The following is a 14,336-nucleotide window of genomic DNA, read 5'->3' as shown; positions in this document are numbered from 1 at the left end:
TTGTCCACTTGACTATACTATCATCTAGCTCGGGAAAACTAAGTCATTTACCTAACATAGTTTAATATTCTTGTCAAAAAAAAATAAAGAAAAAAGGTGAGATTGGTAGGATTTTTTCTTGATGAATCTATGCTGCCTATGTTATTGCTACTTCCTTTTGAAATATTCACAAACTGGCCCTTTAGTAATACATTTTAGAATTTGAAGTTCACTTTCTTCCCTTTTTGAAAAAACACGACAATATTTGCCCATCTCTAGTCTGTTGGCATCTGTCCCATTCTCAGTGATCTTTCAGATATCCCTCATAGCAACTCATCAATAATGCTTCCCAGTTTTATGCTACTCTTGGATGTAATTTGTCTGGACTTATGAAAGTCATCTAAATTCTCTCGTTATTTCCTTATTTTGGTTTGTAACTGCCTGCTAACTACTTATGTTCTGTCCTTTGCAGGCTAAAGATAATTTTACTTGACAGAGTAAACAAAAGCAATTGGCTTTTCCTTCTCATTGTCCTCCATTAGTCATCCCCCCATCCAAAAAAAGAACTCTTTTTGTTGATTTTAGAAGTCATCACTCACCCCCATAAGTGCTCTTTAAGTTACTCCTCTAAGAGTTGTGCCAGTTTTTGTTGTTTTCCCATTATGTTCATTTGTTTCCATTTTCAGTACATATCTTTTAAAAATCCAAGCTGATTGTTTTATGTGCTTTCACGTAAGTCTCTTTGGATAGTTTGCCTTTTTCATTCTCATCAGAATTATTTCTTTTGCATTGACATAATTGTGAGCTTTCCACCTGGCTGGCTTGCTCCATCGCATTTTGCACCATGAGATACTATTGATCCTTTCTTTTAATTTCTTTGAAATGTATTTCCCTCAAATTTAGGATATACATAAGTCTATTCCCAGATTTTCTCACCTTTATCCAAATTTCAAGGTAGAGGGGTAATATCTCTCCAAGGTTTTTATGATTTCTGCTTCAGCAAAGTGTCTCTCATTGGTTCTTCCATCTTTTTAAGTTAAATCCAGGCAAGAATTAATTAGCTGCAGTGCTTTTGGTAGAAAGGTCCAGCACATGTCCTAATAGTTAAAATGCTCCATTCATCATTTGTTTCAGATCTGATCCATTTCCCAAACTAAATAGCTATTTCCTTCTACTCTTCAGGCAATGTCGAATGCTTTCATGATAATGACTGTTCTGTTTTTTCCTTCATTGATCCTCATTCAGATGTTCTCTACCATATTTCTTTCTGGTTCCTAAACTTCCTTCCATGAGAATACCTTTTGAATATACAGTGTTACTCTTTACTCTCTCCTTATCCCCACCCTCTTTTATTTCATTCTTGGGGACCCAACTCTAATTGATACCCCTTAATTCAAATTTACCTCACGCTGGTATTTCTTGTTAACACTGTTTATTGCACACATTTTGTTCATTTGTGTTTAGACATCTGAAGCCATAGACTTTTTTTTTGCTGGCTCTTGCCTTAGACTTTGTGTTAAGTGAATTACTGAGCCTCTCTAGTGCTAGTCTTCTTCCTTTGTTATAGCTGCTACTACTCTCTCTGATACTCAGCTTAACAGATATAGGTAGGTAGTTTTTTTATTCCCTCCATATTTTCATATTTAAAATCATCTTGATCTAGTTCCCAAGCCTCCAGGCAAATAGGGCATCCCAAAAGTCTTAGTACAGTTTTAAGTTTTAATAACTTTAGAAGTATAAATCCTGCAAACTTACAAAAATTTTAAACCACTTGACAACTCATTTAAATTTCTTTAACACTTAGTTATGTGAAATTTGAGTGGTAAAGTTTTAATTTTAACAAGATAGGGCACCTCTCATTATGCAGCTGTTTCTGGATAACATTTTCTGAGACTAGTGAATTGGTTGAGGCCTCATTTACCTCTGTTAGGCTTTTTCTTTTCTAGTCATGTAAAAATGGTTGTACATGCATCAGAAACCTCATTTTTTTAAAAAGATTCGCATTATATATGCAAAGTTTGAAAATTAACTAGAATGATGTATAGCACAAAACAGTGGGTATGTTGAATTTTAATAAGAAATGTCAATATTTAAAATTTTTAAATAACCCTTTATATTTTTTTCGAAGTTTGTAGCATTTATGCTTCTGAAATTATTAAAGATTGAACTTTCCTAAGACCTTTGGATCACACTGTATATTTTTTAACCATTCTGGATTTTGTTGTTGATACTTGATCTCTTGGCAGTCTATAGGATTCTATATTTCGTGGGGCATTGATACATTTTCCATTGTCTTAAAATATTGAAGAGACTTTTGTATTCTCTTTGAGGATTTCCTGCTCATCTTTCTTTGGTTTGGAATTAATTGATTTATCTTCTTGTGTTCTAGGCTTTTATTGAGGTTTTTCCTCTTGAAATCTTTGGCATTTCAGCATTTTGTTCATATTCCCCCATCTGTCACTTTCTGGCTATCCTGCATCCCCTTTATTCTTGGTATGCAAGGCTGTCTCAGACTCCTAGCATTGTGGGACATAGCATTCATCAGCCTGTGAATGTGCCCTGAACACCCTCTGGGAAGACAGAACCAACCTCAGATGAGTTTCAGCCCTTTAAGAAGTAAATTTGCTACAAACTTAGAAAAAACATCACTTGAAAATTTATTTTAATTTCAAGATTTTGTCAAACCGTTAAAATAAATGACCAAAGAGCTCATAAAGGTTATAGGCAAAAAGCCTTCTTTATTCTGTTGGAGGAGAGAAACTGTCATGCGTGCTGAGGTCTCCTCCAGGAGGAGGTCCACTGCAGCAAGACCAAACCTTGATACATACATAGTGGCTAGACAAAGAACCATTCAGTGGGTTGTAGCCGTTACAGTGAGGGGGTAACAGCAACAGTGAGGCAAGTTTGATTTATAGCAGGGCTTTATGACTGGAACGTGGTTCCTGCAGGTGCTTGTCTGAATTCAGGGACCACGTGGGGCTGGTGTGAAACAATTCTGTGACTTTGCTGCAGCAGAGTCATCCAGAGATTGAGCACAAAGGATTGTTGTTATGCCAAGCTCAGGGCACAGCTTGCTTGCTGGGCCTTACCTCTGGAAAACAGGGTGTCTCCTAATAGTTAAAAGAGAAAGGTGGTTTTGGTATGGTGATCTTGACAATATCAACTTCTTTTTAGGTCCAGTACAGACATCCATGTTAAGATCCCTCCCCAATTTTTCCCCGAGTTGCCCTCCTTTCCTTTTACCATTTGGGCTAAATGAGTATCAGCCACTTTTTTCAGGGTTAAGGACAGGGAAGGATGTTCTGGGCAGAATTTCTGCAGCCTTGGGCTGGGGCCTTTTCAAAAGGCATCATGTTTTAAACATAGCAGCTGAAGGGGATTTCCTCCTCCACCCTTCTTCTATCTACTAAGTGTGGTGAGGTAAAATCAGTATCTGCCACTCCTTGGGGTGAGGATGGGAGTGTTTCTGACAAAATCTCTGTAGCAGAAGGGGCAGTTGTGACAAATTTCAAGATATTTGCTCGTAGTTTTCTGAATATGTGACCTGGGGAAACAGCAGACTTTGCTACTGTTACAGACTGACAAATAGCTGCCTCATTACCCCTCAACAGGGAGTCACTAATTGTCACTAATTGTCACTAATTGTCTTTTCTTTCCCTGACGCTTCTTAGATGATCTCTCACTCAGCATTACCTGTGAAGTTGCATCTGTCAACAAGCATTTATTAATTAAATACCTGCCCTGTTCCAGGCACTGTGCTAAGTGCTGAGGATCAGAAGGCTAAAGTAAAACAGTCCTTGCCCTCAAGGAACTTAAATTCTAGTGTGTACTAGAAGGTTCAAATTATCTCTCCCTTCCTCCACTCCCCTACCCTCGTGCCTATTAGCTCCTAGTGTTCTTTGGTCTTTTCCCTTCTTCCTCATTGTCCTATTCTTCCAGATTCCAGCTTTGTGATCCAAGTCCGGATTACCCTTTGCCTTTTCAGATGTTTTTTGTTTTCCTTGAAACACTACTTCTATTCTCCAGAAACACTTCACTCTAATAACCTGGAGAATTGAGAAGCATTCTTTCCCTTTTTTCTTTATTAGGGATACCAAGCTACATTTTGTATACATATTCATTCAACAGACTTTAATTAAACTCCCACCCCTGTGCAACCCATTGTGTTAGACTTTTAAAATACCAAGTCAAAAAACAAAAATCATCCTGTTAAGGAACTTAACAGCTAGCTGGTTGTCTTCCTTGCTGTTCCATGAACACCGCCTCATTTCTCTACCCTTGGCATTTTCTCTGACTGTCCCTCACACCTGGAATGCTCTCCCTCCTCCTCTCTGCGTCCTACCTTCCCTGGCTTTCTTTAAGTCTCAGCTAAAATCCTACCTTCTACAAGAAGCCTTTCCCAGCCCCTCTAAGTCCTAGTGCCTTCCTATTTTTGTACATATTTATATATTGTCACTTCCATTAGAATATAAGCTCTGGGGACTGTCTTTTGCCTATCTTTGTATCCCGAGTGCTTAGTGCCGTGCTTAGCACATAGTGGGCAGTTGATAAATATTTTTTAACTGACTGCTCCTTTTTACATGCTCCAGGCAAAGCTGACCATTCTTTGGCCCATCCGTATTCCCTGTTCTGTCTCAGATGCATGTGTTTTACTTGGTGTTTCGTACACCTGGAATGTCTTCCCTCTCTTCCCCTGCCAAAGCTCAACTCACATTCCTTCTTCATGAAGCCCTCTTCCATGAAGTCTTCCTTAATTCCCTGGTTGGTAATTATTACCTTGGACCTCAGTTAGCACTTGTAACTCTCTGATGCTTTTATCATGTGTGTTAAGGTTATATTTGAAACTTATCCTCCTCACAAAAGCAGGGAGAATATTTTTCCAAATTTTGCCAGAAATTGAAGTCAAGCTCATACCAATCTTGGAATCATCTGCCCTGCTTCCCTTTCCTAATATTGGGACCGCCTTTCCTTTTGTTGTGTCTGGTAGCAAGTCTCCCGTTCCCCATGAAAGTTCACGACTCACTGACTATGAGTCATGTCTTTGGTTTGCTCGTGTCCTGAGATGTAGTTCATCTGGGTCTGGTGACTTGAATATGTTGGTGCTCAGTATCTTAGCATTTCCTTATTTATCTTAGCTTTCTGTTTCCTGTTGAACTATATTTGTTGTGTCTGAAGGTCATTCTCCTTGGTAGAAAAAAAAAGAAGCATAATGAAAGTTGAGTAGTTACGTCTTTTCTGTCATCAGGTATTAAAATACAACAGATGGCAGTATTTTCCTTGTTTGACCTTACTTAACTCTTGTTACCAGTATGTTTTTTTCCCCATTTTGTAAATTCTTAACTTAATAAACACTAAATTAAATGAGCATTTTCTTATACATAGTAGAACAGAAAAAGTATTGCACATGAAGCTACAGATTTACATTATGTACTGCTTCCTTTTCTTTTTTTAATAAACTTTTACTAATGTCTTTCTTTTTACATCAAAATTTTCCCCATCTCATGTTTTTTTTTTAAAAAACATAAATAAGAAATAAATCACCAAACCTGATCAACATATTGAAAAAATGCCTTTGATAATAATAATAAACCTTTATAGAGCACTTACTATGTGCCAGGCACTGTGCCAAGCACTTTACAATTATAATCTCATTTGATCCTCACGAAAAACTCTGAGAGAGAGGTGCTATTTTTAGCCCTATTTTATAGATGAGGAAATAAGGCAAATGGGTTCAGTGACTTTGACCAGTGATATAGCCAGTTAAATGTCTAAATTCAGATTTGAACTGAAGGACTTCCTGGCATGGAACTTTATCCACTGCACCACCCTGCTTCTGGGAAGGCAGTGAGATAGGTATGCCTTCTTATCTCTTCTTTTCATCCATGCTTGTTCCTGTGCAACATTAGCTTTGTGTTATTTTTGTTTGGTGCATATGGGAACTTTCTTCTTATCAGTGACCTCTTTGGGATATAAGCCTAGTAGTGGTATTAACGGTTTAGTCACTTTATTTGCATAATTCTCAATTGCTTTCTTAAATGATTGTACTGATTCATAGCTTCACTAACAATGCACCTGTGTCCCTACCTTCTCAAAGTCCCTCCAATTTTGACTGTTCCCATCTTTTATCATCTTTGCCAATTCCAGGAGTGTGAGGAGAATGCTCAGGGTTGTTTTGATTTGCATTTTTTTACTGTTAAAAATTTGAAGCATCCTTTCATATAGTTGTTAATAGCTTGCAGTTCTCTTCAGAACTGTCTTTTTCATATCCTTTGACTAGATGAATAGATAATGACTTATCTATTGAAAAATAGTTTTTGGTCTTATATTTTTCTCTTAATTTTCTTATTATATAAAAAATTCAACCGGCAGCTTTTTTATAATCTTTCTTTTTCTCTGGCCTTCCTTCTGTTCACTCCTCTGCATTTTAAAAATAGAAAATTCAGTGATCCCCTTACTTCCTCCCATCCTTCTCTCTCTGTCCCCCTCACCCTTCTACCAATCTCCTTTGGAGGGGAAAACAAAGCCCTTATAACAGATAGGCATAGTCAAGATGTATATATACAAATTATTTATAGCAACTTTCTTTGTAATAGCAAAGAACTTTGAAACTAAAAGGGCACCCTTCTGTTGAGGAATGGCTAAACAAATTAGGATATGTGAATGGAAAATTATTACCTCTTAAGAATGAAAAAATGAATGGTTTCAGAGAAACCTGTGAAGACCTGCATGAACTGATGCAGAATGAAGTGAGCAGAATGAGAGCAATTATTTATGTAAAGACTACAACATTATAAAGAAAAACAACTTTGAAAAACTTGAAAACTCTTATCAGTGCCATGACTAACTTTATACAGTGCCAGAGGTCTGGTAATGAAGCATGCTATCTTTATATTGACAGAAAGGTGATGGACCCCATGTGTAGAATAAGACATGTCTTTGGACACAGCTGGTGCAGTAATTTGTTTTGCTTGATTGTGCATATTTGTTATAAGAGCTATTTTTCTTCCCCATCCCCCATCCCCCTAAATATAGATTTTAAAATCCTGTTTGACTGACCTTCACTTTCCTTGCAAGCCTCAGCTCATTCTTCTGTTTCTTAGTGCTCTTGACACTATGTTTATAGAAAGCTGCCGTATTTTTGTGTCCTTTCTTAGTAACCACCCTTTTTTCTATCATCTGTTTTGTGTTTTGAAAATCTGTGTTGCTCGTGTATTTGTGTCCATCCCTTTGACCAGCTCCCCTCTTTCTTCTTCAGAATTGTTCATTCCATCAGAATTTCATTCTTGAGATCTGCCTGAATAAAAATATCAGCAAGTCACTCATTTTTTAGCTGCTCTGCTTTTGAGAGAAAGGAGAGAGAGAGCTCTGATAATTATCTAGATAGTAAGCCTCTTCCCCTACCCGATCATTACTGTGTCCTTCCTCTGTCAGGTTTTTTAAAAATGTCTCCTGAAAGTATCTCAAGGGCACCAATATACTACTCAGGCTATCCATATGTTATCTCTTATCCTTGCTGTAAATTGTTGAAAACAAGGCTTATGACAGTGATACTGATGGCTCTTTCAGGTTCAGCTTCCAGCTATTTAAATCCTTAAGTATTTATGTTAGACTGTTAGGTACACAGTACTTAACTTACAGCAGGTCGTATTCCAATAGTTTTCCAATAGTTCTTTCCTAAGTCACTCATCTAGACCTGAGAACACATTTTCTTATGGAAATGGTGGTCAGTAAATGTCTGTTGGATGAATAAATGACTGAATAAAACACAAGTTCCCAAAGTAGGTCATAACAACCTTTGCAACCCATAATGTTTCTGAAGTATAGTATTATAGAACCTAATTACCATGTATAACAATGTTTCCATTGGGAAATGTGTCCTGAATTTGAACTTGGGTTGAACTTGGCAGCGTGATAGTTTATAGAGTGCAAGATTTGGAATCGGCAAGTCCTGGGTTTTCAATCTTGCTTCAGATACTTACTAGCTCTGTGACCCTGGGCAAGTCACTTTCTGTAAAATAAGAAGGTTGGACTTGAGAACATGATTTTTTACAGCTCTGAATCTAAGATCCTGTGATCCTCCCCACATCTGCCTGGCAGGAGGTAAAGGGGTGCAGAGACCACAAGGTAGTGGGGGGGTAGTGAGGAAGGTAAAAGTGAAGGTTATTCATGCAACTCTTGCCTGGTGTGATGATAAAGAATGAAGATAGAAATGAGCAGGTGATATTAAGGAGCAGCAAATCCCCCTTCCATACATTGCAACATAGATAATGTTAATTTGTGGTTTTCTGAGTCAATATGCAGCCTGCAGGGATTGGTTTTACTATTTAAGTTTGACACCATTTCTGTAGATCTTGCTACTTGTTGAAGAAAGGGAAAAGGAGAGGCTCCTGCAACCATCCTAGCTGTGGTGGACATTTACTTATAAGAGATCTATGTGTGTCTGTCTGTCTATCTATCTATCTGTCTCTGTGTGTGTACATATATATATATATATATATATATATAATCTATATATATATGTATATGTATGTATATAATGTAGCTTATTTGATTGATGATGTTTGTAGGTAGATACAGTACCTAACTTTGAGTACTACTACTTCAGCAAAACCCTGTAAACTCATAGAAATTACCCATTTGCTTGAAATTATCTTGTTTAAGTTACCTACACATGGGCCTCTGGTCTGCAGTGGAAAAGGCATTGGAGAGCAAACTAGAATGGAGGAAATAGACCCTTGCCAATTGCTGCATTCTTATTAAGGGCCTGAGTAGGATAGAGATGAGGAGTAGGGTGACATGCCCCAAGAAATGTCTGAAACCCTTTTGGAGGCTTAATTTATCCTCGACTTAATTTTGGGAGAATAATTGCTTATGTCATTGCTCTGTCAGATTCCGAGGGCCTCCTGAAAACCAAGGAAAAGAATCAGAAGCTGTTTTGTCGAGCGCAGCGGCACCAGGAGAAGAAAGAAAAAATCCAGAAGCATAACCGCAAGCTTGGAGACCTAGTGGAAAAGAAGCACGATGACTTAAGAAGTCATTATGAACACCTGGCAGAACTTCGGCGCTCTCATATTCTAGAACTCACCTCTGTCATTTTTCCCATTGAAGAAGTGAAAACTGGCATAAGGTAGAGCAAGCCTTCCTTCCTTTTCTGCTTTTGTTCATAGGATTTTAAATTTAGAGCTGGAATGGACCTTAGAGCTTATCTAGTCTGCTGCCCTGCACTTTACAGATGAGGAAGTTGAGACCCAGAGAGGTCAGGTGACTTGTCTATGGTCACACAGTAAGTGACAGTGCCAGGCATTGAACTCAGGGCTGGTGATTTCAAAGGCAGAACTCTTTCAGTTAGTGGTGGTTTTTAACTGAAGTTTTACTTCTCAGGCATTATTTATAATTGAAGTCACTCTTGATAAGTGGTGTTTCCAGATACTTTTCAACATAACTCTTGAATGTATAAATATTATAGATTATGCTGCGTATCATTTAACTTTCTCTTGATGACTTTGGAGGGGGGAGTCATTGTAATTAATATTAGTTATTATACTAAAAGATCTCTAAGGTTCCTTCCAACTTATCATGCCCTCTGGAAGCTCTGAGTTTTGTGGGGTCGAGCTCTCCCTTTAGCTGCATTCTTCTAGATAGCTTATAATTACCAGCCTCCCTCCCTCTGCTTATCTCTCTTCTTTTCCATACTCTGGTTTATTTCTGGGGTTCTGACTGTTCCAGAATTCTGAAGTCATTAGAAGTCTGTTGGATAAATGAGACTTACTTATTTAGAAGCCAAGGTAGGAATGTATTTAGAGTAATGCTGTAGTCCAGTTTAATGAGTTCAACTCTGGGTAACAGTTCTTCACTTTTAAGCATAAGTCACAAAAGATTTTATTTTATTTCATCTTGTATTATGTTTCCTAATTGTCCAATGCAGTTGTCTTTGCCCTTCTCTTCCTTTAAGAGCATTTTGCTGCCTTAAACAGTAAATCACGGTCATCTGATATGTTTCCTGTAATGTGCTAAACAAACGGTTGGCCCCACTGTTTCCAGATAACTTCTTGGGCTCATTTAAATTACCTTCGCCTAGGATTTACTTATGAATGGGGCAGAGAGGCAAGAATGACCTAACACAGTCAAGAAGGGACCAAGCCATAACACATACTTGTTTTGTTTTGGTATTTTATAGTATTTTATTTTTTCCAATTACATGTAAAGACAATTTTTAATATTCACTATTTTTTAATTTTGACTTCCAAATTTTCTCCCTCTTCTGTCACTCCCTCACCCCCAGCCCTTAACAGTAAGCAATCTGATATATACCTAGCAGTTACATTGTGGGGTTAAAGAGAAGGTATACACATGTTCATGACTTTGGGGATTACTTCCAAATTACTTTCTGCAATAGTTGGACCAATTCACAGATCAACCAAAAGTGCACTACTGTAGACCCATCCTCCCGTAGTATTTTCAAAAATTGTCATTTTTCTTTTTTATCTTTGCTTCATGTCAGTTTTTTTTTTTTGAGGCATTTGGGGTTAAGTGACTTGCCCAGGGTCACACAGCTAGTAAGTGTCAAGTGTTTGGTCTGAGGCTGGATTTGAACTCAGGTCCTCCTGACTTCAGGGCCGGTGCTCTATCCACTGTGCTACCTAGCTGCCCCCCATGTCAGTTCTTTATCAGAAGAATTTGCCCCAAAGTCCTATTTCCTCCAGATGACAATTTTCCTTCTAATTCAATTGCATTTCTTTTCTTCAACAAACTTCATGTTTATATAATCAAAATTAATAATTTTTATCATCTGGGACCCTCTCTGTTCTTTGGTCAAATACTCTTCCCTTAACCATTGTCATGAGACAGAGCTCCTTCCCTGCTTCTTAATTTGTTTATACCTTTTAATTCTAGATCTTGTGTCCACATGGAGCTTATTGTGGTATATTGTTTGAGATATTGATCTAAACCTAATTTCTGCCAGTCTGCTTTCCATTTTTCCCAGTAAATTTTGTTAAATAATGAGTCTTTATCCCAAGAGCTGGTGCCCTTCCTTTTATCAAACATTATGGTGCTAATAATAATCTTTACTGGGCCCTGATTGTAGCAAAGCAATCCTTTGCTACACTTCCCTAATAGGAGGCAGCTAGGTGACTCAGCAGATAGACAGCTAGACCTGTAGTTGGGAAGACCTGAGTTCAAATTTGGCCTCAGACACTGGCTGTGTGACTCTGTGCAAGTCACTCAACCCCTGTTTGCCTAAATCCACTGGAGAAGGAAATGGTAAACCACCCCTGCCAAGAAAACTCCATGAACAATACTGGTGTGCTATGTCCACAGGGTCACAGCTGAACAACTGAACAGCAGTAGAGGATCCCATCTCTCACTTTTCACAAAAGCCATTCCAAAACTCTCATTCTTCCTCAAGCCTCCCACTACATCCCTTACCCCAACACTCTCAACAAAGGACACAGAGTCATACCTCACTGAAAAACTGAGGTCATTCAGCTGTCTCTTCGTCCCTACTGATCATCTCCTAGCTCTTCCTTAATCTGTCTCACCTGAAGAGGTAGCCCTACTGCTAAGGCAACCCCCTCTGCAAGCACTCCTGATCTTGTTCCATCGAATTCGTTCCAGAAGATTGTCCCCACTTATCATTCCCACTCTCCCTCCCTACTCGCTAATTCCCTACTGCCTACAGACACATCCATGTCTCCACAATCCTTAAAAAACCCTCACTTGATCTGACCATACATCAGTAGTTGCCATCCCATATTTCTCCTCCCTTACTTGGCGAAACCTGAGAAAACTGCCTGCAGTTGTTGCCTCCCCTTTTTCTCCTGTCACACTCTTCTGAGTCCCCTGCAGTCTGCATTCCAACCTCATCATTCAGTTGAAGCTGTTCTCTCCAAAATTACCAAGGATCTCTTAATCTCCAAATCTGATGAAGCGGCCTTTTCTTGATGTGCATCCTTTCTAACCTTTCTACAACTTCTGATACTGTAGTCAAACGTACAGCAAACATTTATTAAGTACCTGCTTAAGGTACCTGGCAAACATTTATTAAGTAACATGCCAGGCACAGGGCGAAGTGCTACAAAGAAAGGTAAAAGGCGGGCCCTGCTTTCAAAAAGCCCCCAGTCCAACATACAACCATGTGAAAACAACATCTGAACATGTGGAGCCTTTCTTTTTGTCATGGACCACTGGGCTATTTATATGCCTGGTGGTGGAATTTTACAATAAAATTCGAGATCTGGAAGGGTTCTCCTATCTTACTGCATTTGCTAATATTTCTAGAACTTTGTGAGAGGGAATGAGGGGCAAGATCGAACTTCCTTACTTTACTTCTGCATTCGTGGCAAACCACTAAGGTATCTTTGCCAAGAAAGCCCCAAATGGGGTCACAGGGTCAGACAAGTGAAACAACTAAACTAAACAAAAATTTCTACCAAAGGGTACTTCGCTATAAACTCTAGTCCAGATCTTTGAATGTTAAGACATGGGAAGTAACCTAAAGGTTTTGTTTAGAGATATCGTCAAAGCAGTAACCTGGTTCTGCATTTATTACTTGAGAATTTTCATCTGATTAGACTGCATATGTGCTGATTTTAGCAGTATACTTATCTTAAGTAGTGTTTTGGATTTTATTTTATTTTAAACTTGAATCTACCCCTTTTCCCTGCTGGTGGTTATGACCTCAGAAGGACAGGGTAACATGCTTTAGGATTTAAGAATTTGGTAGAACTTTAATACTTTGTGTGGGAATTCATGGAAGGAGATGGTCGAGGGCCATGGGTGCTCTAAGGTCAACTTAGTTCTATTCATTCTTGCAGGGATCTATATAACCTGGATGTTACCTTCAATCAGATATTACCCTGTCATAGTTTTCTTTGCCCAAATCTCACTTTACCTCCCCTCAATAGAGCCAATATGTACTTTCCTTTTCTGCCAATGCATACTTGATCATTAATGAATGCATTCTACCCAGAGGCATGGAAATCAAATCCCCCTTGCTGATAGCTAAAACTTCTCCCCAGCTTCTCATTTATTAGGCCTTGCCCAGTTTTCTCACTTTCCTTCCTTCTTTTTTTACTTTCATCTGTTTAGTGGGATATAAGCAAAGGAGTGATGGATTTAGATGAGTCAGAGTACTTGGGTTCAAAACTAAGCTCTGACACTACCTCTGTCACCTAGGTGGTTGAACCCACTAGACTTCTAAGGTCCCTTTTCCAACTGTAGATATAGGATTCTATGATCCAGTCATCCCTAGTTCCCATTCTGAGGTTCACCTTTTTTCTCTGTGATATCTTTTTGTATAACCTTAAGATTCAGCATCTTTGGAAACAACTGTGTTTCCTGTTGAAAATTCCTTCTATCAAGACTTTAACCCACTTCTTAAGCAGTCTTCCTCCTAATCCTAATAAGGGAATCTTTCATTATCCAAATTTTAATTTTGAACGTCTCCATAAATTTATACATTAAATTGCTGGCATAAGGTTGACATGGGCAGTTTAACATACAATTTAGGTTGTACTTCTTTCATGAATTTTAACATTTTTGATGCTTTTTTTTTTAATGGGAATTTATTTATTTATTTATTTGTTTTTTTGTTTTCAACATTTACTTCCACCAGATTTTGAGTTCCAGATTTTCACCCCATCTCGCCCCTCCCCCCCACCCCATGGCATGCATTCTAAATACCCCTTCCCCTAGTCTGCCTTCCCTTCTATCTCTTCCCCCCCTTCTCTTATCCCCTTTCCCTTCAGTTTTCCCATAGGGCAAGATGGATTTCTGTACCCCATTTCCTGTATTTCTTATTTCCCAGTTGCGTGTGAAAACATTTTTTTTAAAACATGTGTTTTTAAAACTTTGGGTTCCAAATTTTCTCCCTTCCTCCCTCCCCACCCACCTTCATTGATAAGGCAAGCAACTAAATATAGGTTATATTTGTGCAGTTATGCACAACACTTCCATAGTAGACATGCTGTGAAAAACTAACTCTACTTAATCCTATCCCACCCATTTATTCTATTCCTTTTGACCCTGTCCCTCAGAAGTACTTGCTTCTGATTACCACCTTTCCCAATCTGCTCTCCTCTCTGTCATCCCCCTACTCTCTTGTCCCCTTCCCCCACCTATTTTCCTGTAGGGTAAGACAGATTTCCACACCCAATTGAGTGTGTATGTTATTCCCTCCTTAAGTCAAATCCTATGAGAATAAGATTCACTCATTCCCTCTCACTGTCCCCTGTTTCCCCTCCAATGTAAGAGCCTTTCCTTTTCTGTTTTTTTTTTTGTGAGATAATATATCCCGTTCTACCTCTCCCTTTCTCCTTCTCCTAGTATAATCCTGTCTCACCCCTTTATTTTATTCT

At 38.5% G+C, this 14,336-nt stretch overlaps 1 protein-coding gene across 1 annotated transcript in view; it reads left to right on the top strand.

Annotated features, from left to right (window-relative positions):
* Window positions 1–14,336, top strand: part of ATG14 (autophagy related 14) — a 27,343-nt gene that overhangs the window by 6,425 nt on the left and 6,582 nt on the right. Inside the window, exon 4 of the mRNA XM_027842842.1 lies at window positions 8,869–9,106. Coding sequence (XP_027698643.1) covers window positions 8,869–9,106 — 238 coding nt within the window. The remainder of the gene's footprint in view (window positions 1–8,868; window positions 9,107–14,336) is intronic.

The sequence above is a fragment of the Vombatus ursinus genome, unplaced genomic scaffold (assembly GCF_900497805.2).
Source record: "Vombatus ursinus unplaced genomic scaffold, bare-nosed wombat genome assembly UNPS02014893.1, whole genome shotgun sequence".
Classification (NCBI taxonomy): Eukaryota; Metazoa; Chordata; class Mammalia; order Diprotodontia; family Vombatidae; genus Vombatus; species Vombatus ursinus.
The sequence above is the reverse complement of the archived record's forward strand: the minus strand, read 5'-3'. Positions and strand labels throughout refer to the sequence as shown.